The following is a 21,001-nucleotide window of genomic DNA, read 5'->3' as shown; positions in this document are numbered from 1 at the left end:
CAGTCATGATGTAGAGCGAAGCATTCAGAAAGAGAACTATTTATTTACTTTTCACAACTTCTCTGTGGTTGGTTGGCCTTTCTTTCCACTTCAGAAATGCAAGAGGTGGTACTGGCACATTGTAGCTTCAAAGAAAGAGCGGGTTTGCCGGTATCAGTCTATCAGTGAGACACAGACGCTATAACTGAACTACAAATGTTCATGTTTTTCAGACAGGTTACGAGAGGGTGCTGGTTGACTTATTGGCATTGACTATAAAGCAATCGAAGCTTTACATTACGAATCTTTCTTTATGGACAAATACTGTGGTAGGGGACAATTATCAACTGATAGTCCCCGCAGCTGCTGGCACTAATGCTTGAATACTCACTCTTTAGTAAACATTAGGAATCATTTCAGGAAACGCCTTATACCAGCTCTTGTTTAACCCTTTTGTGCAGGTTCTTAATTTGAAATCCAGCGGTATCTATTAAGTCTGATAGAAAGTTCACTATGTGTGCCTCAAACCAACGATGAAACATAGTCGATGCCTGAAACTCTGAAATCCACAATAGCCTGGTGATGTACATTCTTGTGATGTGCAAGAAGAGAAATAATGTAATAGTTTTTACTTGTTTTTACAAGTTCCTTCATTCATGGACATTAAGTTACATATGCTACACAATTTGAGGCAGATTTATCAAGGCTTTCTGCCAGTGCAAGGACACAAAACGTGATATAAACTGGCTCAAATTCTTGAAAAACTATTTACTTTTCAGCACACAATATTTTGTGCGAGAAGTTGTCTGAAAGTAACTCAAATAGTGCTTTGCCCTACTTTCCATTATTATGTATCAAGGGGCATTCCATAGGTGGTCCATAGGAGGTCCCATGGCGCCACACTTGGATTTTGCCATAAAGCCCTAGTAACATTGTAGAGAAGGGTTTGCACCAAAATGATAAGCCACCATGAGCCGGGCACAAAGTAGGAGTAACGTTTTTTCCTCCAAACTGTTCTTAGTCTGATATTAAACTTATTCTTATTGGAGTTTCTGAAATATTCTTAACAGTGAAGCATTCAGTCTCAACAGGACAATAGGGGAAATGGGGCAAGATGCAAATAAGAGGTCTCAAGGCCAACACATGGTCAATGAATCCACAATCTTAACAACACAGCAGGAGAACAACGTATTTAATGCAGTAAATGCACCTTGAAATACTGAACTATGCTACCAAAGATACTTCATGTGCCTTATTGACCTTTTCAGGCAAAAATTACTAAGAGTTCTCAAATCATGTTGGACCTGTAAATGGTGTTATTGTGTTATATATATATATATATATATATATATATATATATATATATATATATATATATATATATATATATATATATTTATATATATATATATTTTTTCAGCTTCCAAGCAATGTTCCCAGCTCTGAACCTGGTCCACCCTATCAGGAGCAGCAATGAGAACTGAAAGATTTTTTTGTGATTCTGAGGGGGATGGAGAACCAATGCATACGTTAGGACTTCATCCCAAAATGTGTATACATCTTAAAATCTTATTAACAGCCCCCAGGAAGATGTGTCTTAACACTAAGACACCCACAGTCACACTCAACACTCTTTGCCCTAATTGACAATTTGCTGGTAGAACCAGAAGACTTCAGTGTTAAATGTGTATTGAGTATATTTGAAAACTTTATTCTTACCAGCACTACCCATAAAAGGGTAAAACGCACAGAGGATGATACTCACCCTGTTGCGAAGTCAACATATTTCTGCCCTTGGCAGAACTTCATGAGCTAAATTCGTTCTTCAGGGCACTCATTTCATGGGTACTACCGCCTACAGTGGAGTATAAACATCAGTCTAGAGCTACCCATTGTTCACTACTGTAGCATCAGTTGCCCATAATATGTCGAAACTGGCTCCCAGGTACCATGATCAGTCTGGTACATCTGTCAAGTAGGTATCAACAAGTTGTGTAATCATGTTCAGGCAAGTGGCACAATGTGTATGAGAGCAGCCCCACCTATTAATGTAGGTAGTGCAACTCAGAGGAGGCTCGTCCTCTACCTCACTCATGAAGCTGTTTAGAGCAAAACAATGAAAACATGCTAAAAATGACAAGCAGGATGGGAACATTTTTGAAAGGCTCCACAGTGGCATAAACGCATTGATGGGCAATACCTATTGTACTCAACTATCATAAGAGTGAACTATGAGTGCATCGCACAAAAAGGGGTTAAATCTCCAAATTATCAAAAGGAAAAAAAATCTTCATAGGGACATTGTACCCTGCTTGTCACTATAGCAGAAAAATACATATGGCAATGCATTCCACTGATTAGACAGGATTCCTCCAGTAATTACAACATTTGCAGAGGTTAGACCTTTGCTACAGGCTGTTACTGAAATAATGCTGGATTATTTCAACATGTTCTATTTAGGTCAGCCAAAAAATTGGTAATGAGGCTGCAAACTCTACAAAACTCGGCAAGTAGAACGGTTGCCATGGTGAGTAAGTAAAGCCATTTCATTAGCACACAACCACCACGAGCTATTTAAAGTCACCGGTCTGCTTATTTGCTGCAAACGGCTAATGGCAAAGCTAAATGTAGAAAAGCTTTAAAAGCCTTTTGGTTTGGCCCGGAGGTGGTTCCTGGTGCATGGAAAGTGCAGGAGAAATTCGAAATTTTGGGGTGGCAGTGGACAAATGTGAGCTACCATTTAGATTATTTTTGATAGGCAAGGTAGAAGAAGACAGTGACCCATAAACATATTAGCGTATTCACTAGGACATTTTGAAGTATGTAAAGTTATACTCCGGTAGTGCCCTTTTAAGTACTCTTTTATGCCTTTGTGAATTTGGAATAAAATGGGAATACTCGGGGAATATTCATCTACAATTAGTACAAATAGCAAGGACTCTACCTTCATTGCACTTTTACTAATAGGAAATAGGCATTGGGATACAATGTAGGCCTCAACTTCCATCCTACGGAGGGCTGACAGTGCTTCGGTACGTCTCACACCATCGATAAGCCAAACGTTTGTTGATTTGAAGTCACTGAAGGTTCTGCTTTTTCATCTCCAGATAATTATTTGTGAAGTCTGTATCAAGTTTCAGCCACATGTTCAAGCTGCCAGAAGATAAGCGCTTCAAAACTGCAAAGGTTATGCACAAATGTATTCGTTCTTCTTCGCCAGTTTACTCAAAATCAACCTAAATAAAGCCTATATTCCCGCGAGAGTGCTCCATACTGCTTTGGAGAAAACAATCCTTGTCGCGCTAACCAATATGGTCACTACTTTGCGGGAATGTAACGTTTGGCTCCTGTATGACTGCCTGTAATGGATAACGAAGCCCAAATCACCAGATAAAACTGCAGGGGCAATTGAAGAGATAAAACCAGAATCACGTATGGTATTCACCTAGTTCGTCATTTCTCACTCGAAGCTCACAGTCCCACTCACGAATGTATGTCGGAACGACACCTGCCGGAACAACGAATGCCTGAACAGCGAGGTCGGAACAATGACCTTGTTGTTACCACTAATGCCTTTACCACTAATGCCTTAACAACGATTTTTCGTTGTAAAGGCATTCCTGGTAAAGGCATTAGTGATAGGCATCCATTGTTCCAGCATGCGTCCCCCCTGGACCCCCACCCCCACCCCTAAAAATTACCGCTACCCCCCCCACCCCCCCAAAACCACACCAACCCCCCACCATTGCCCCTAAAACAACCCCAACCCCCACCCCATCCCTGAAACCTAAAGTACCCCACCCCTAAAACTACTCTGAGCACACCCACCCTGCCCCTAAACCTAAACCCCCCAACCCCCCACCCCGCCCCTAAAATTACCAGACCCCCCCAACCCACCCCTAAAACCTAAAACCCCAACCCCCCACCCCCGCCCCTAAAACTGACCCCCACCCTACCCCAAAACCTAAAACAACCCCAACCCCCACCCCATCCCTGAAACCTAAAGTACCCCAACCCCCACCCCTAAAACTACTCCGAGCCCCCCACCCTGCCCCTAAACCTAAACCCCTCCCAACCCCCACTCCTAAAATTACCCGACCCCCCAACCCACCCCTAAAACCTAAAACCCCAACCCCTCACCCCGCCCCTAAAACTGACCCCCACCCTACCCCCAAAACCTAAAACAACCCCAACACCCACCCCATCCCTGAAACCTAAAGTACCCCCACCCCTAAAACTACTCCAAGCCCCCCACCCTGCCCCTAAACCTAAACCCCCCACCCCCCCACCCCACCCCTAAAATTACCCGACCCCCCAACCCACCCCTAAAACCTAAAACCCCCTCACCCCCGCCCTTCGCCCCTAAAACAGAAAATATCCCGACCCCCCACCCCCGCCCCTAAAAGAGAAAATACCCCGACCCCCCACCCCGGCCCTAAAACTAAAACCCCGACCCCCCCACCCCCCAACCCCGCCCTTTGCCCCTAAAACTGAAAATATCCCGACCCCCCACCCCGCCCCTAAAACGGAAAATACCCCGACCCCCCACCCCCGGCCCTAAAACTAAAACCCGACCCCCCCCACTCCCGCCCCCACCCCTAAAACAGAAAATACCCTGACCCCCCACCCCTGCCCCTAAAACTAAAACCCCGACCCCCCACCCTGCCCCTAAAACGGAAAATACCCGACCCCCCACCCCGCCCCTAAAACTAAAACCCCGATCCCACCACCCCGCCCCGTCCCTAAAACAGAAAATACCCCAACCCCCCCCTAAAACTAAAACCCCGACCCCCCACCCCACCCCTAAAACGGAAAATACCCCGACCCCCCACCCCCGCCCCACTTACCTGAGTCGTTACCTCATCGTCCTCCTCAGCCGACTCCCTTGTTTGTGCCTTAACCACACATGTGCGTTGTTCAGCACATGCGTGGTTAAGGCACAAAATAACGAAGTCGTGGTTAAGGAAAGCGTTGTTCTGCTTTCATTAACCATGACTTCGTTGTTCAGGAGTCGGCGTTGAGGGCGTTTCCCCCACTCACAAACCACGGTAATTCCCAGGGGCAGAGCTCCGGGGGGGGGGGGGGGTGTTTGGAGTGTTGCACACCCTAAAAATGTATTTTGAAGTAAATAGTTGGGGGCGCGTGCTTTGAGTTGGGTCATATGAAATGTCTGCTGATCTCACGTGGGATTTTTCCATGTCCACGCTGACAAAACATACACACACTCTCTCTTGTCTATGTTCCCAAGGCCTATAAAAATGTTGATTAGCCTTAAAATTATTGCGTTTTAATCACCCCTAAAAATCCGCACTGCTCTCTCTTTTACATCCCTCGTGTCCTGCTTCTCATAAAATGTGTTTTACCAGATGTCCCAATGTGAATTTGGGGAAATATGAAGCTCACCCCCACCAACCATACTGACCAAGCTGCGCTCTTGGTAATTCCACACTCCCAGAGTTACCAGCGCCCACAGTATATGTAAATCTTGGGGAATACTCAGATAAAGATCTGCGGCACTCATAATGAGACCCTTAACTTTCAGAAATAATATGAGGACATTCATATTCCACTACCGTTATAGTGCTTGGTAGTTTAGCTCTGTAATAATTCAAGAAATAGATGACTAAGACATAAATGAGTTATAATGAAAGATGATTGCCTGAACTGCAGAACTTACTGGGTGGCTGAGATTGGGCTATGCCCGCAAGGTGAAAAGACAGGCTTTCTGAAGATTGTGATAAAGGGGTCATTAAATTATAGAAAAGTGAAGCTTTGTAATTAACCATGTGCGTGATCTTTCACGTGAACTTTGAAAGATCAAAGTTCGCGGCAGCTACAATTTATTTTAAGTTATTTATTAAACGTTTACTCAAAAAGGAAATTCTTATGTAATTCTCCCACTCCCCTAACACTACTTGTCATATTATCCTTCATACTAGCACAGCATAATTTCTATCCTTCCTCATATGTAATAGGGTGCATAAATATAATAATGCTTTACCAGGGTTACTTCCTGGTGCTCTATGGCTCAGAAGATTGGACTCTGATCTTTTCACTGTGGTACATTTTAGTGGCCTGGTTGTTTAGAATTAAGTAACGCTAGGCTGGGTCACCATATCTAGAATGATGTCGCTATTGTCAGTGTTTCCTCCGTGACTCTTAGCCATATACCACAGCTCTGTAGCACACATCTATGATTGGCAACTCGTGTAACCTTTGGTTCATCGTCTAGGAGTTCACAATTTAGGACTATAACATCTGGAACATCCCCTTACCTGCAATTACTCTTCAGGTCAAAAATACATCTTCACTAAAGGTTCCAATAGAAGTGTTCCAGCAACAATTGTGCAGTAATACTGCGCCCAGTATTACCATTACTACACTATTACCTAGCCATTACAAGTTTCAAGACCAGACCTATAAATAAAAGGCAGAATGCAGAAGTGCCGAATTTTTGCCCATGTTTTTCTGGATTACCATGCCTTCCTGGGCATATATTCCACCTGCTGTTTGCAAATGATAGACCATTTATAATCTAGTTTCAGACAAAATCTAGATTTTTTCAGGCTGAAACAGGAATACTGGCCCACTTGTTATACTAAGCCAAAGGTTGTTCTGTACTTAGGTATCTTGATATATGTTAGACTTAAGTCGTGATAGACTTAAGTTCATGGCCAGCAGGGCTTTGGGTGTTTCAACCTGGAACTTTTCTCCCTTATAATACAAATCACATTCAAGCAGGAATAGTGTGTTGTTTTCTTTGCACTCATAACCTAGTATAGTGATTACTCTCTAGGGCAATGTCATGTTTCACATTGAACTGGGTACCATCTCCTGAGGAGCTCGGCAGTCCTATAGGAAACAAACCTCTTTCACCACAGCATGAAGATATAAGAAGTGTTCTGTTTTATTTGCATTTTTCACCCTATAGACTCAGTGCGGGTCTGGTCAGGTAGACATCTTCAGTGTCCTCATGTTGTTGGGTGGAGCGCATCTTTCATTCCACCATTCCATGCTGGCCTACCTTATAGTTTTTTTAGACTACATAGCAATTCTTGCATGGTTACCAAAATTCAAGAACTCCTTCAGTCCACTTCCAGGGAGATCGTAAGTGGTCATACATCCTAGCACAAGTGTTCTCATTGTAGCAGCAAATTGAGCACCTGAAAGACGCTGCTTAGAAAAATGTACCCTCACACATCTCTCCTGTGAGCAACCGGAGAAAACCTGAAACTATCAGTTTCAACAGTTCCTGTTATCATCTAATCTTGCATCATTCGCTGGTTTGTTACAGATATATATCATTCAAGTAAATGCACACTCCCAATATTTAACTTAGGCAAACTAAACTTCATTCCTATTCAATGCTGGGATTTTCAGAATCCAGTTCTTCTAACAGAGTAAGCATTCCTACACCCAGTAAACTATTTGCTTGGTAATCACCATACATCATTTCCTAGGGATGGAGTGGAATAGCCCCTAATTGAAAATACCAATACCTCACATATTGAATTACTATCTCCTTCATCATTTGGTATTTAAAAGCCACTATTATGTCTTATCTCATCTTTATTTTAGGCTGTTCAATACAATACAATACACCAAATCTGTGAAGTGCCTGGCTACCTGAACCGTGCTTCCCAGCGCTTGCGGAGAAAACTGAGAAACAGGCACATCACATTAAGGGAAGAGATAGGTTTTTAGCTGTTTCCTAAAGTACAGGAAATTGTTTTTGCCTCTCAGCTTGAGTGGAAGAGAGTTCCACAGCTTAGCGGCAAGTTATGAAAATCTACCACTACACATGGATCTATTTATCCTGGGTGTGACTAGAACATCCAGTATTCAGGATCTAAGGACCCTGTTAGGTTGACAAGGTGTGATAAATTGGTGAAGGATTTTTGGGCCCAACTTGAATTTGGATTGATGAACCAAGCAAAGTACCTATAACTGGACTCTTCTGCTTATGGGTAGCCAATGAAGAGTTTTAAGTGCTTCCCTCACTGGCTGTGATTTTGGAATCCCCAAAGGAGTCCAGGCTGCGGCATTCTGGATGATCTGAAGCTTCCTTATCAGCACCTTTGGGCTACCTGAAGAAAGTGAATTGCCATAATCAAGGCGTGATAAGATTAGCCTCTGGATACAATTCCTCTGGAATCAGCCGGAAGCCTCTTCAAGGTTTCCCTCACTGACTTAGAAACCTCTCTCATTCAAGAAGGAAGCACGCCATCTTAATGCACATCCAGTGATCCCAATTCCTTCCAGGCATTTAAGTAGAATAGTATGGGAGACTGTGTCCCAAGTGACGCTTGAGCGAAGGAGTATGAGTGTGGCTGATCCACGCTGATCAAGGACCAGTTTGAAACATTCTGTTGCACTCAGAAGTGCAATTTCTGTACTATGGTCAGTCCAAAAACCTGTCTGGGTCAGATGAATGATGTTATTAGATTCCATAAAAGCTGATAACTTCCTGTTAATGATCTTCTCCAAGATTTTGCTCAGTCCATGGAGTAAAGATATAGGCATGTAGTTCTCAACTGCTTCAGGATCTAACAAGGGTTTATTAAGTAGGAGGCGAATGATTGCATGCTTCCATTCAGATGGTACCTGCCTGGTCTTCAATGATAGATTATAAAGATCTGTCAGTGCAACAGCATTACATCATCACCTTTCAATAAGATATCTATGGCGGCCAGATCTAATTGAGAAATTGATGTAATCTATCTAGCCATACAGGCTACCTCCTTCTTGTTTAAATGTGGAAACGTCAAAAGTTTTAATCCCTGAATTTTAGTGCTGCGCCCCCCTTCCAGTTTGTTCTTCAGTTTCACTTTCCCAAAGAAGTGAGCCGCCAATTGCTCACAGCGCTCTTCCGAGGGCAATAGACCAACTTCAACTGATTTTTGGTTTTAGGAAAGATTTAATCATAAGGTAAATTTCTTTCGTAGAGTTTGAGGATGAGCTGATTCTGCAGGCAAAGTCATTTATCCGGGCTCTTGGAATGGCATGTTGATATTTCTTTACAGAGGCTTTATATGTTTGTTTATCGGCCATGTCATAAGTAATTTTCCATTTTATTTGCTTGACCTTACAGACTTTTATTAGTTGTTTCAGTTCCTGAGAGAACCAGTTCAGCTTTTCTGTTGGTCTGGATCTTTTACTAATTTGAATTGGGACAAATTCATCTACTGCCTTGTCGACCCAATTTTTTAACTCGCCATAAGACAGAGAAACATAATTTAAATCAGTTAAATCAGTTAAAAAAGGAGCAGAGTTATGTAAGGCCTGTTCTCAGCTGCCTACATCTAATTTGGACCATTGGCGGGATTTAGAAGTAAAGTTAACTTTTTGAGATTCTTCTAATGGTTTTGGGATGGAGAATTGAATGAGATAATGGTCCTTCATACTGTTCACACAGGAGACTCCCCTGCCATGTTTTTAAAGTTTGTAAAAATAGGGTCTCAGATATGGCCCTTGTTATGTGTGGGAGAACTAACTAACTGGGTTAGTTGAAGCACAGACAAGTCTTGCATAAGATTGGAGACCAGTGGGCAGGTAACATCTTCCAAATGAATGTTTAAATCCCCCAACAAAATAAAATTGGTTGCTTGAAGAGTAAGTGTCGCCACTAGGGCTCACAAATGTAAGGTCCTCATAAATTCTGATGCAGGACCCGGTGGACCACAGACCAATACTTCAGTAAAGGTAAAGGTGTGGGAATGTTTGATGGGAAATATTCAACTTCCACAGCAAGAAATTATACTAGGAGTACATTTACATTCTATGGCTTGTTTAGTTATAATTGCAACTTCTTCTCCTACCTTCCCAAAGCAATCACACCTGTTGATCTTATTTCCTGAAGGCAGAGCAATGGCGATATCAGACTTACTGCCCTCCGTAAGCCATGTTTCTGTGAGGAAAAATGCATCCGGTTGAGTATCCTTTAACAGAGTGAACATATCCAGTTTCTGCTTAGAAAGAGACCTACAGTTAACTAAATACATCTGCCATCTCCTGGTAGGCTTATTTTGTACTTCCCGTAAGTTGACTCCAGCTTACTCTGGCTAACACTGCCTCTGCAGTGAATAAACGGTTACATCAGGGGCATTCAGTTTATAGACTGTCTGGAGTCAAAGAAAGGCAGCAGTTAGTTTTCAATGGCGTATTGAGATTGCGTAGCCCTACTGAGGTATATACTCACCTTTGTGACGTGAAATGGGCAGGGTATACCAGCTTTACAAAGTCAAACATAAAAATGTGATTCCAAGGAACTCACTGTTGTCCAACTCGCATCAGCGCACCGGCCTCTATCAAAAAATGGCAGATGGAAGACTAGACCACTAACCGCAGTGGTAACAAGGGAGAAAAGACTTTGGGGACTGAATACGGCCACAAGTCCCACCTTCAGAATTTTCCAGTACTAACCAAAGCAAGTTTAACCCCCAAAGCGTGGCGTGTAAAACCTGAGTGAACCTCGGAGGTAAGCTAAATTGCCTGTCAGGACTATGCACCACCGCAATGTTGCATCCGACTAATAAAGTGCAGTGCCCAGTTCAATTTAGACCAATCCTGCATTAAAAGTATTAACAAACAAAACAACTTTACGAAGTTAAACATAACATGTGGGCATGAGGAATTCACTGTTGTCCACTGTTTTTCAGTTGCAAGATTTTGCGTGGACCTTTTATCATATGGCTCGTATTGAGATCTACCTTTGTAGTACTTCTCATTTTCAACTCTGGGGTTTGACAGCACAGCCATCAAACAGGTCTATTGCTAACAATGCACATAAAATGGACTTCAAGTCCACCCCTTTCAAACACTTGTTTTCTTACACCAGCCTCTTTCAGCCATTAGCCTAAAATTTTGTCAACCATGTCTTGCCTTGGGCCAGTGGATTATTCATCTCTCGCCTAATGCTGTTGCTGTGTGAATCCTCCCACCTCATCTGAGTGCCTGCAGTGAACCACAATAGGGACTACTTTCTGTAGGCTCCTACCAGTTTTCTCCTATGTATCCCAGTTTAATGTGCTATCTCTGCATGTGTTAGCCAACTAAACCCAGATCTATTGGCTTTGCCAATGTTTGTTCTTCATGTTAAATGTACTTGCTATAAACCACAAAATTCACTTCATCATACTGTCTGGACTGGCACCTTTAAAGTTGCCTGTGTGATGACCTTGACACTGTATCCAAAATCTTGTAGTGCCTTACATCGGCACTGCCCAATGCATCACTATTCACCTAGCTACTTTGAATAATGTTTAATACTTATATTTTCACAAATGCTGCCTCACTTCGCCACGTATCTTCAGGATCAACGCTGCTGGAGGACATCTGCAGGATTAAAATTTACCTTCTTGTACAGTGTTCCTAATAATATTATTGAAAGGATGGATTCTAAACCAAGCCCTATATTATCAAATATATTCCATAAGAGTGGCTTGATTCCACCAGTGAGATGTCTTACTATGGCAAGAAAATTCAACAAATGAATTCCTCCGGATTTAGATTTAACTCAGAAAGTGAAAGATGTTCCATTAAGACTGAAATTTAAACCTGGCCTTTCTTCTTGGAAGAAGGATTTTGTAATATCTGAACTGAACTTTTGTAACACATAACATGTCAAATCTCTTAAATAAATTGCTGAATCAACTTCCTAAACCTCAAATCACTGAAGCTCGTTTGATGGTCAAAAAATGATGTCACTCATTTACTGAATTAGATATATTGTTATTTGAATCAGTGCACTCCTTATTTATTCAATTATATTTCTCTAATTTAAGTGTTTGTGTGCTCAAAAGTTCTCACCTTCTTAAAATTGGTGCAACCTCACATAGTTAAATCGCACTATTGCTTTCCTGGGATATTGGGCCTGATTCTGACCCTGGCGGCCGGTGACCGCCAGGGTCACCGGCCACGGGAGCACCGCCGACAGACCGGCGGTGCTCCGAAGGGCATTCTGACCGTGGCAGTTCAGCCGCGGTCAGAAAGGGTAAACCGGCGGTCACCCGCCGGTTTACCGCTGCCCTTCTGAATCCTCCATGGCGGCGGAGCGCGCTCCGCCGCCATGGGGATTCAGACACCCCCTACCGCCATCCTGTTCATGGCGGGAAACCCGCCATGAACAGGATGGCGGTAGGGGGTGCCGCGGGGCCCCTGGGGGCCCCTGCAGTGCCAATGGCATGGGCACTGCAGGGGCCCCCGTAAGAGGGCCCCGCAAAGTATTTCAGTGTCTGCTATGCAGACACTGAAATACGCGACGGGTGCCACTGCACCCGTCGCACCTTCCCACTACGCCGGCTCAATTCTGAGCCGGCGTCCTCGTGGGAAGGTTGATTTGCCCCGGGCTGGCGGGCGGCCTTTTGGCGGCCGCCCGCCAGCCCAGGGCAAATCTCAGAATCACCGCAGCGGTCTTTCGACCGCGGTGCGGTGTTCTGACGGGGTTACTTTGGCGGGCGGCCTCTGCCGCCCGCCAAAGTAAGAATGACCCCCATTGTATCCTTCTAACTCTACTTATTAACCCTGGTGGCGTTTTATCGTTGTCTCTCATTTTTCTGTTTATTTTAATCTTCAATTGTATGTTTTGTCATTTATTTATCATGAATCAATCCAAATTCCACCGGGTTTCCTAAATATCTTTATTTATCTGAATCCATCATTCAACTAACGTTTTAGTATTCCCCCTCTTTGTAAATATTATTGAAGTCCCCAAAGCATTTCGGACCTAGCAAGGTCCTTCATCAGGGTTTTGTTTTCGCTGGTGTATGAACTTTGTTTCACACCTTCCAGGAATTATGGATTCAGATAAATAAAGATATTGATGAAACAAAGAGGAATAGTGTGACTTAACTATTTTACTTAAAATATGCACTGGTGTTAATTTAGCCATGTTCTCATTAAATTGAATTGTTTGGAACGTTATGTCAACTATAAAATAGGAACACGTTCACTTAAACTGTGTCAGATTTCAGATATTCCAAACAACTTTAATTTTCGATTTTCTACCACAATCTGTTTGAATTATTTCCATTGCTTGTGGCTTCTGGGTTTAAGTATTTGTCAAAACGTATTGATTTAGTAATCTGTAAACTATAACTAATGCATCATAAATTAATATTTCTTGCTTGTTATAGTGTTCAGGTCAAACTTGAAAACACAGAAGCTGTGTCGATTCAACCCCTTCAAAGGGTATTGGTGTCTCGGTGCATTTTCCCCACAGTGAAAATCAAATTTATTTTGAAAGAGAAAAATGTGAGCACTTAAACAACAAAGTGCGCAATCCGTGTCGCTCCTCGCATGAAAAAACGATTTGTTCTGGGCTCTGGACTGATGACTGGTTCCCTTAATAGGCGCGCGAGGCACATCCAGAGTTCCTGAGGGACGCAGACGGCGGCGGGGACACGCTTGTTTTCTTCTTATTGTGTCTACAGATGCTGGCAAGACATTTATCAATAAAACTCTAGCCAGCTCCAGACACAATATTACGAAATCCCAGGGGCACTTCCCTCCGCGTAAATGTACGCCACACAAAGGAACATTTAACGTCTTCACATGGGTAAAGTATTTACAGACAAGCACACCTGACACAATTTATGTAAATGTACTTCCGTATATTCGGTTGTGGGCTTTTATTTAAGAAACGAATGCAGTCTGGTAATTGCTGTTTTAAAGTTTTTTTTTTTTTATTGGACTCGTACACCTAATAATGCTTTGTTTCAGGCAGTGGCGGCTGCTTCCCGTTTAAAGTGGTGGGGGGATGCGGTCTAACCCCAAAACTCTCAAACTTAGTCCTTTATAAACAGTGTTTATACCGGGTCACTATAGGACCTCTGGAGTTAAGGCTGAAGGCAGTGCGAATTTCTCACATTGCCTAGCAGTGTGTAAACCAAAATAAATAGCACAGTAAATAAAAAAAAGAAAGAAAAGAAAACATACTTACCGATCCAGCTCCTCGCCCTTCCTGCAGTCCGACAGCAAGGGGGTCTCTGAGCCAACTTCACTCTACCAATCCCGGTGAGCACTAGGATTGGCTGGAGCATGTTAGTTCGACGCTCATTCAGGGCCTGGAAGTCTGTGCCTGCTCCCCACCCAAGCTGCCTAAGACAGCTTGGGTGGAAAGGTTTGAAGTGCACGTCAGGCCGGCCATCACAAGATAGCCCGCCAAAGTGAAATGTGCACTTTAAACAGGAGTGCCCACCACTACAACTGCCCTGTTGCCAGTCAGCAGTAATAGCCCACCCCAAAACTTTGCTTGGACTGGCTGGCTGCACTGAAAAATAAAACAGTAATAAAATGGTTTTGTTATCGTTTTATTTTTTAATTTTTGCTGCTGGCAGCAGGATGGGTGACGCTCCCCTGCCCTAAATGAGGACCCGTGCTGGGTTCAGGCAATGGTGCATGGGTGTAACAAAAACCCCTACCCTTCAGGGTCCCTATTCAGTCTAAAGTCTATGGATGTCTGTGAGATTTAGGTGTGTTGGGCCCATCATCACACTTTACTGTGGGACCCATCATTTAAAACTGCACCACAGCGGTGGTGTAAAACAACATAGCTGAAATTCAAAGGTCTTAAAGAAACAGGGCCCCTGAAAGGTGCCCTGCCCCTCTGCCATAGGGACTACTGCGGGCTATGTTATGCCCTTAACAAAAGAAAAGCCACATGTTGTGCCTTAGTGAAATGAAGCAATATTGTAGCTCTTAGTGCAAACATGAACAAAGTATTTAACCCTTTCAAAGCTTAGAGCAGCCAGAGGCTTTCCCTTTACCTTGGGTGCATTATATGCATTATATGTAAAATATGGTATGAGGATATCTGTTCTTGAACGGTAAAGCTCGTGGTAGTTGTGAGGACAGGGTCTGTGCTGATTTGGATTAGATGGGCCTCTGTCAAAAGTGGTACAGTCGGTGAGAAACAGTGAGTTGGAATACTACCCAATAGACGATATGCATACATTAATTCCCATCAAGGTTTGGGTGTCTGCCAGTAGTATACATTGTACATTGAAACTTGGGACTGGCACTGCTTTCCAAGCCTACGACTGCCAATGTTTGTGAATTTAAAAAAGGATTAAAGTTGCACCCGTTCACAGAGTATATTTATGGATGCAGATTTACTACTTTTTTGTTAAACTGGTCATTACATGTATTTAAGAAATTAGAACAACGAGAGGAACCGAAACAGATGTAACTAACCCATCTCAGGCCCTCCCCGGATCCGACCACTAAACCAAGAATACATGTGAGAGGTGTCGCACCCTATACACCCTTGCTGAAGCTATGTTCCTGCCTGTCGTATCTGGGCCTGGTAATTCTCCCAGGAACTCATAACTGTAGTCACGTACAACACAACGACTGGGAGTTCCTACCCTGAGATCACTTATTTTAAATGTATTTTCACTGCATGCTTTCTTCCTCTTCTCTGCTACAAGAAGCCTTGATTGTAGAGTTGTTAAATCAGTGCATGTGGACATGGCTGCACGTTTCTAGGCCTCGCCTTGTACAAATCATTTTATCAAGTGACTGATGGCCCGATGTACTAACCCGTTGTTGCAGATAGGTTAAGCCAAGCCATGGGTCTGGGTTGGCACTAAGAGTGCGTGCATGATCCAAGTCATGAAAACGTTTGCCATGTAAATAGGGCAACAAACATAATGTAAAAATATGATGCAATCTCTTCAAATTCCAAAAAGAAAAGTGTATTTCTTTAACATGCTGAAGCGTTTCACCTTAGTACATTATATTCTTCCACTATAGAGACAGAAATACTTTTTTTTAGATTTTAGAAACATTTATGGCTTATCCCCCAATGAGAACACCATTAGTGAATTGAGAGGCAAGTCAGTAGGCAAATAAACCCTACATTTGGCCTAGATTCTTATAGGCAGAGTAACATTACAGTCTATTTAATTAAATATAAGAGGTGTTTGTACAGTACACATCCTGACCTCAAGTATTCACTCATATGTGATGATAACGAAAAAGGAGGCTCAGTGAGATAAACTATGTGCCTAAGATCACACAATTTGGCACAGCAGCGAAGCTAGTATTAATTCCAAGTTATCTGGTTTCATATTTTGAAATTCAACCAGATGGAACCGTATTATGAATATGATGCACTTTCCTTGTTTGTGCCATGGCACACCTTCCAAAAGGTGGGCTGTGTGCAAGCAGGGAAAGTGCGCTGGATTACAAAGAATGCACTGCTGCCAGGGTAGTCAGAAAGTTGCACTGCCCTGAGGGCAGTGCATTCAAGTGAAATACGGAGCAGCTGTTTAAAAGCTGCTCCGTGTTTCACAGTGCAGGCAGCAATCCGCCTGCACTTTCAAGGGGATTATGGCCCATATTTATACTTTTTTAGCGTCGCATTTGCGTCGCTTTTGGACGCAAAATCGGTACAAACTTACAAAATAGAATTGTATTTTGTAAGTTTGTGCCGCTTTTGCGTCAAAAAATGAAGCAAATGCTGCGCTAAAAAAGTATAAATATGGGCTTAAGTATCCCCTTGTAGGCTGGTGCAGTAAGGGACTGTACCCACCTGCAGGGGGATGTCTGGAGGGTTCATGGGACCCCCTTTCAACCTCCCAGTAGGATGGCTTTTGGAGGCACACTGAAAATGTGCCATCTTTTTGAGGTGCACTTTCGGTGCACCTCCTAAAGGCATGTTTACCTCTGCACCCACGTCGGTAATACAGAGCAGGCACAGAGGCAATATGATTCCCTCATTTGAATGAGGCCACACTCCCATGCAAATGCGGGAACACACTTTCATGACAGCGATGGCTCTTGCTGTGTGCAAGCGCTATCAGTACTACAGAAGGGGACACTCAAGCATTTGCTGCCCCTTCTGAAATACCATTGTGCCCCGCGTGCACACAAAGTGGGCACACATGCCTGTTGCTTCCCCAGGGCACATTGTATGGTATGGCCACAGATGGACATCTCTGCCTCTCTCTCACTCTCCTGTTTACATCAAAAGTCACTGTTTTGTCTTTAATTCTTGTCTCACGGCGAGAAAAAACAACATAGCACACCTGATTCAGGGCCCCCAGGCCCAACTACCAATCCAAGAATGCGTTATTATGGGGATGTTCCTCAAACACCTCCCCAACTTCCCCCCCACCGAAGCTATGCCCTTATGCACAAGCAGCCACATTCTGAAGGTTGCACACTGGTGACCTAACTGAACAGTTCATGGTTGAGACTGATAATGGAAATTGAAGCAGTATCGGGAGACTCCTCTCTGTATTGCACTCGATCTGTTATACCCTGTGATAACAGACACCGTGTGTCATACCCTTGATGATGGCACACACTTGCTGTTGCAACCCGGCAATAATAGAGTTAATGGAACAAACTGGGGACTGGAAAGGTAAATGCAGCCACCATGACCTTCCTTTTCAGAGTCCAGCAAATACGACAAGATCATCCTCGAACATCATCATTGTTCCAAGGGTGTGTGATGTCACTTCCTCCACATTGACATCCATGGGAGGAGATGAAAACATGTAATTGAGGCAGTATTATGCATCACACTCAGTAGTTCTTCACATGTGGTTTATTACTTTATACTCCTTAAGGTTGTGCAGTACCCATAAGTAGACATTGGTACACCTTATCAAGTTAGAATTTATCTTGTACAATATAGCCCCAAAACAAGTTTACAAACAACTACTGGGCCAAAATGCTAATGTACTGACATGTTAACTTAACCTGTCTGACTTTTATTCCTTACCCACTGCTGCAGCAATCTGTAACGTATGAGCAAAATAACATCACAGGAGGTAGAGATTTATGACCTGGCTGAAGCAAGAAACACATTGTCCAAACTGGGCGATATGAAAATGTGTGAACCAGGCCTACCCCTAGTTGCTAGCAAGACTCACTCAAGGTATGAACCCTAAGAGAATAGGTGTCCTGAATGTGAGTCCTGCCAGGGTTTGATTAGGAAAGGAACATCAACTTTAAGTAATGAAGAGATCAAAGTAGTAAAGATTGACTCTCCTCAACTGGTGATGAGGAGGGCCTGGTAATGCATCCCACCAGAACACAAGTCTGCTGGATTCTTGGTTGGTATGAAGCACTAGAAATGGAACTGATGGAGTAATACAGAGTAGGGTTTCCTCCAGGAGAAGGCAACAGGGCAACAGGTGGATACTCAGCAGTTGCAGCTTTCAATGCTATTCATGGGAGGAACCTCCTACAAAGATAAACTGATGGAACACAAAAAACAAATGTATTCAACATTCATTAACAACATCCATCCTAGCTATGACAACAGCAAAACATTCTGCACCCCGCTAGCAGTATGATGCTCCTTATTATAGAACCAGAAAGGTGGACACCCTTTGACACTCAAATTGAGCCAATGTTGTGCAAGGGCAGCTCCTCCGCAAAGGCGGAGGAACGTCACCCCGCTGCTTTCAGCAGAAGAAAAAGAAAATGATAATAACAGCTTGTTATTATCCTTTTATTTTTTGCTGAGCCAGGTTAGGGTGGGGAGGGGCTTGGAAGGGGCTGGAGGGGGGAGTGGTGGTATGTGCACCTTAAGTGCATATGGTTGTTTGGCCGGCCGTACTGAGCCGGCCAAACAGACATGCGCACTTTGCATTTCACATCCCGGAGCAGAAAGTGCACAGAGTGACACTCCCTCTGTGATCACTGAAACAAGCCGCTCACACCAATCAAGGTGCTGCTGTCATGCTGGTGACAGCAGCGTCATGATTGGCTGAGGGGAGTCTGGAAGCCTTTGTGCTTTCAGACGAAGAGGAGGACGTAGGCGATGAATGCGTCTCCCGACCTAACCAGGTAAGTGTTTTAAAAAAAAAATATATATATGTATATTTTTTTATTGATCCCCGCCCCTCTACCCCCACCCGCCTCCTGTTCAGCGGCAGCCACCACTGATGTTGCGGTGGTGGAATTGATAAATTCAGAGTGTCTTGGAGTAATATTGTGGAATCATTTCTCCAGTGAGTACAGCAAATATTTGGGGTTTTTAACTTGGGGAGATTTTCTTCAGAAAAGGCTCCTTAAATGATTCAGTGAGAAGTGATGGAAGATAAGAGACTCATACAGACTCCATTTATATTATATAAAGAATTCCAATTGAGTCAAATGTCTTCTTTGTATATATGGCGCTTGTTTTTCTTGTATAACTTTCCATCACTTCCCACTGCACCCTTTTCACTGTAAATGTGAGCACTGAATCTTTCCTAAAATTTTTTTAAAAAAATACGACAAGAATACCTTGTATTAAGTACAAAATATACATTACAGTTGTATGCAATGAATAAATGAATTGCAAAGGAACTGTTTCCGTTTGGTTTTGGACTTGCCCGGTTTTATTTCAAATTCTGTTAACAAATTGTCAAAAATGATCATTATTGGAGCTCAGTCTGCTTCTTGTTTTTTGTGATATTAGCCCGTGAGAACCTTTGGGTTTTTTCAGAGACCGTACTACCCCAGGTTCTGTGAAGTTGTGGGGTCACCCTTGTACTTTATACTCACTTTCACACATACAAGTCAAAATCCAGTCAGTCCAGAAAGAGACAGATTTCGCTATGGTATTAAGCATGAAGCACTGCAGATATATTCACACCTTCAAATGTTTTTTTACAAAAACTGTTAGTAAATGTCTTTGAGAAAAGAGAGCGAGGAACACTGAGAGACGGACGGTTCATGCGAGTCTTCTATGCATGCAGGCATTGCAGTCTGAGCTCAGGGGGCGGAAAGCCAGCACATAGAGTACATTCTAACAGGCATTTTCCAGACTCAGAGTAAAGGCCAAGGCCTTGTCTTTGCTGACAATGAGATTATTCACTGTGGGCTCCGTGAAAACAGCATAGGCATTCACGCACCTGGAAGAATCGAAGGCAGAAGCGATTGCCCTTGAACAGACGGGAACAAAATGCACCAAATTCCGAATGTTTTTCACCATTTTCGGTTGATTTATTGACCTTCCATTTTGACTGCCTTTAGCAGGCCAGGGATGAAAATATCAGACATCAATTCTTCTCACATTTTTCACAATCCCCACTCCTGTTACCAGCCATATTTTATGAAGAAACGTGTAAATGGGTGATGGGCCCCAGTCAGAGTTTTAATTCACACAGGGCCCATGTGATAGCAAGTAACACACTCCTCTCTGTGCTCTCGTTGTGCATTTGAAATGCACACTCGTTTACTATTTTCGCAGTCTCTGAATTTCGTTTTTAATTACTTTTGCGAGAAAAGCTTGGCTAATTTTCTATATTAACGTTTGTTTTCTGATCGACAGGGATCGTCAATGGAAATACATTATTTGCAGAATGACAGAATTTGACTGTCAGTTTGAAAACTTCTAGAGAGGACCACCTTGAAGCTACAGCCCATCAAGAGTACCTTTCCCCGCCTCCCACAGCGTACTCATCAACCTACAGTTTACTAACTCCTGTTCGTGAAACTGACACTGTATCTTATCTCTAGATATGTTCTCTGTGTCAATGGATTATTATTAACATTTGCTTCACTTTTAGTAATTAAATGTAGATGCTTCACTTCCAGTGTCTGACATTCTTTTCAATCATAATTTACAATTTTAAAACTTTCTAAGCATTACAATTTTTACTGTTTTTGAATAAAATAAATAATAATGATTTTACTTCTCTTTGGTGTTCTTCTTCCCGGCAAGTTGTCAGTTTATATAAGATATTAACATTCTCTTACATATGTAGCAGTAAGTGTATGAAGTTATAATGAGTGCAGTAACTAGGAGTGGGAAAAATACATATTATTCTGTCAAAGGTTTATGCAACTGAATCTCTGGGTGAGTTTATCTTTTTCAAGATTTATCTCTATGTCACAAGACAGAAAAGTTGCAGCCAGATAATGAACAGAAACCCCAACAGACCACAGAGTACTGTGTACTTCGGTGCCATCAACCCCGCCAACCGCGCCTGCAGCAGTTCGTGCTTTCAGCTGCTGAGCCATTCTAAAATGTTGCCAGATTTTTAGAGCAGTTTCTAGCCCAAAGACAACCAAAAAT

The 21,001-nt window shown here is 42.9% G+C and overlaps 1 protein-coding gene across 1 annotated transcript in view; it reads left to right on the top strand.

The window, feature by feature from the left end:
* The window catches only part of DPT (dermatopontin), a 284,547-nt gene extending 263,930 nt beyond the window's left edge, over nt 1-20,617 (top strand). The window contains exon 4 of the mRNA XM_069204161.1: nt 20,255-20,617. Coding sequence (XP_069060262.1) covers nt 20,255-20,321 — 67 coding nt within the window. The 3' untranslated portion in view covers nt 20,322-20,617. The remainder of the gene's footprint in view (nt 1-20,254) is intronic.
* The last annotated feature ends 384 nt before the right edge of the window (nt 20,618-21,001 follow it).

The sequence above is a fragment of the Pleurodeles waltl genome, chromosome 8 (genome assembly GCF_031143425.1).
Source record: "Pleurodeles waltl isolate 20211129_DDA chromosome 8, aPleWal1.hap1.20221129, whole genome shotgun sequence".
Lineage (NCBI taxonomy): Eukaryota > Metazoa > Chordata > Amphibia > Caudata > Salamandridae > Pleurodeles > Pleurodeles waltl.
Note: the sequence above shows the minus strand (reverse complement) of the source record. Positions and strands in the feature narration are given on the sequence as shown.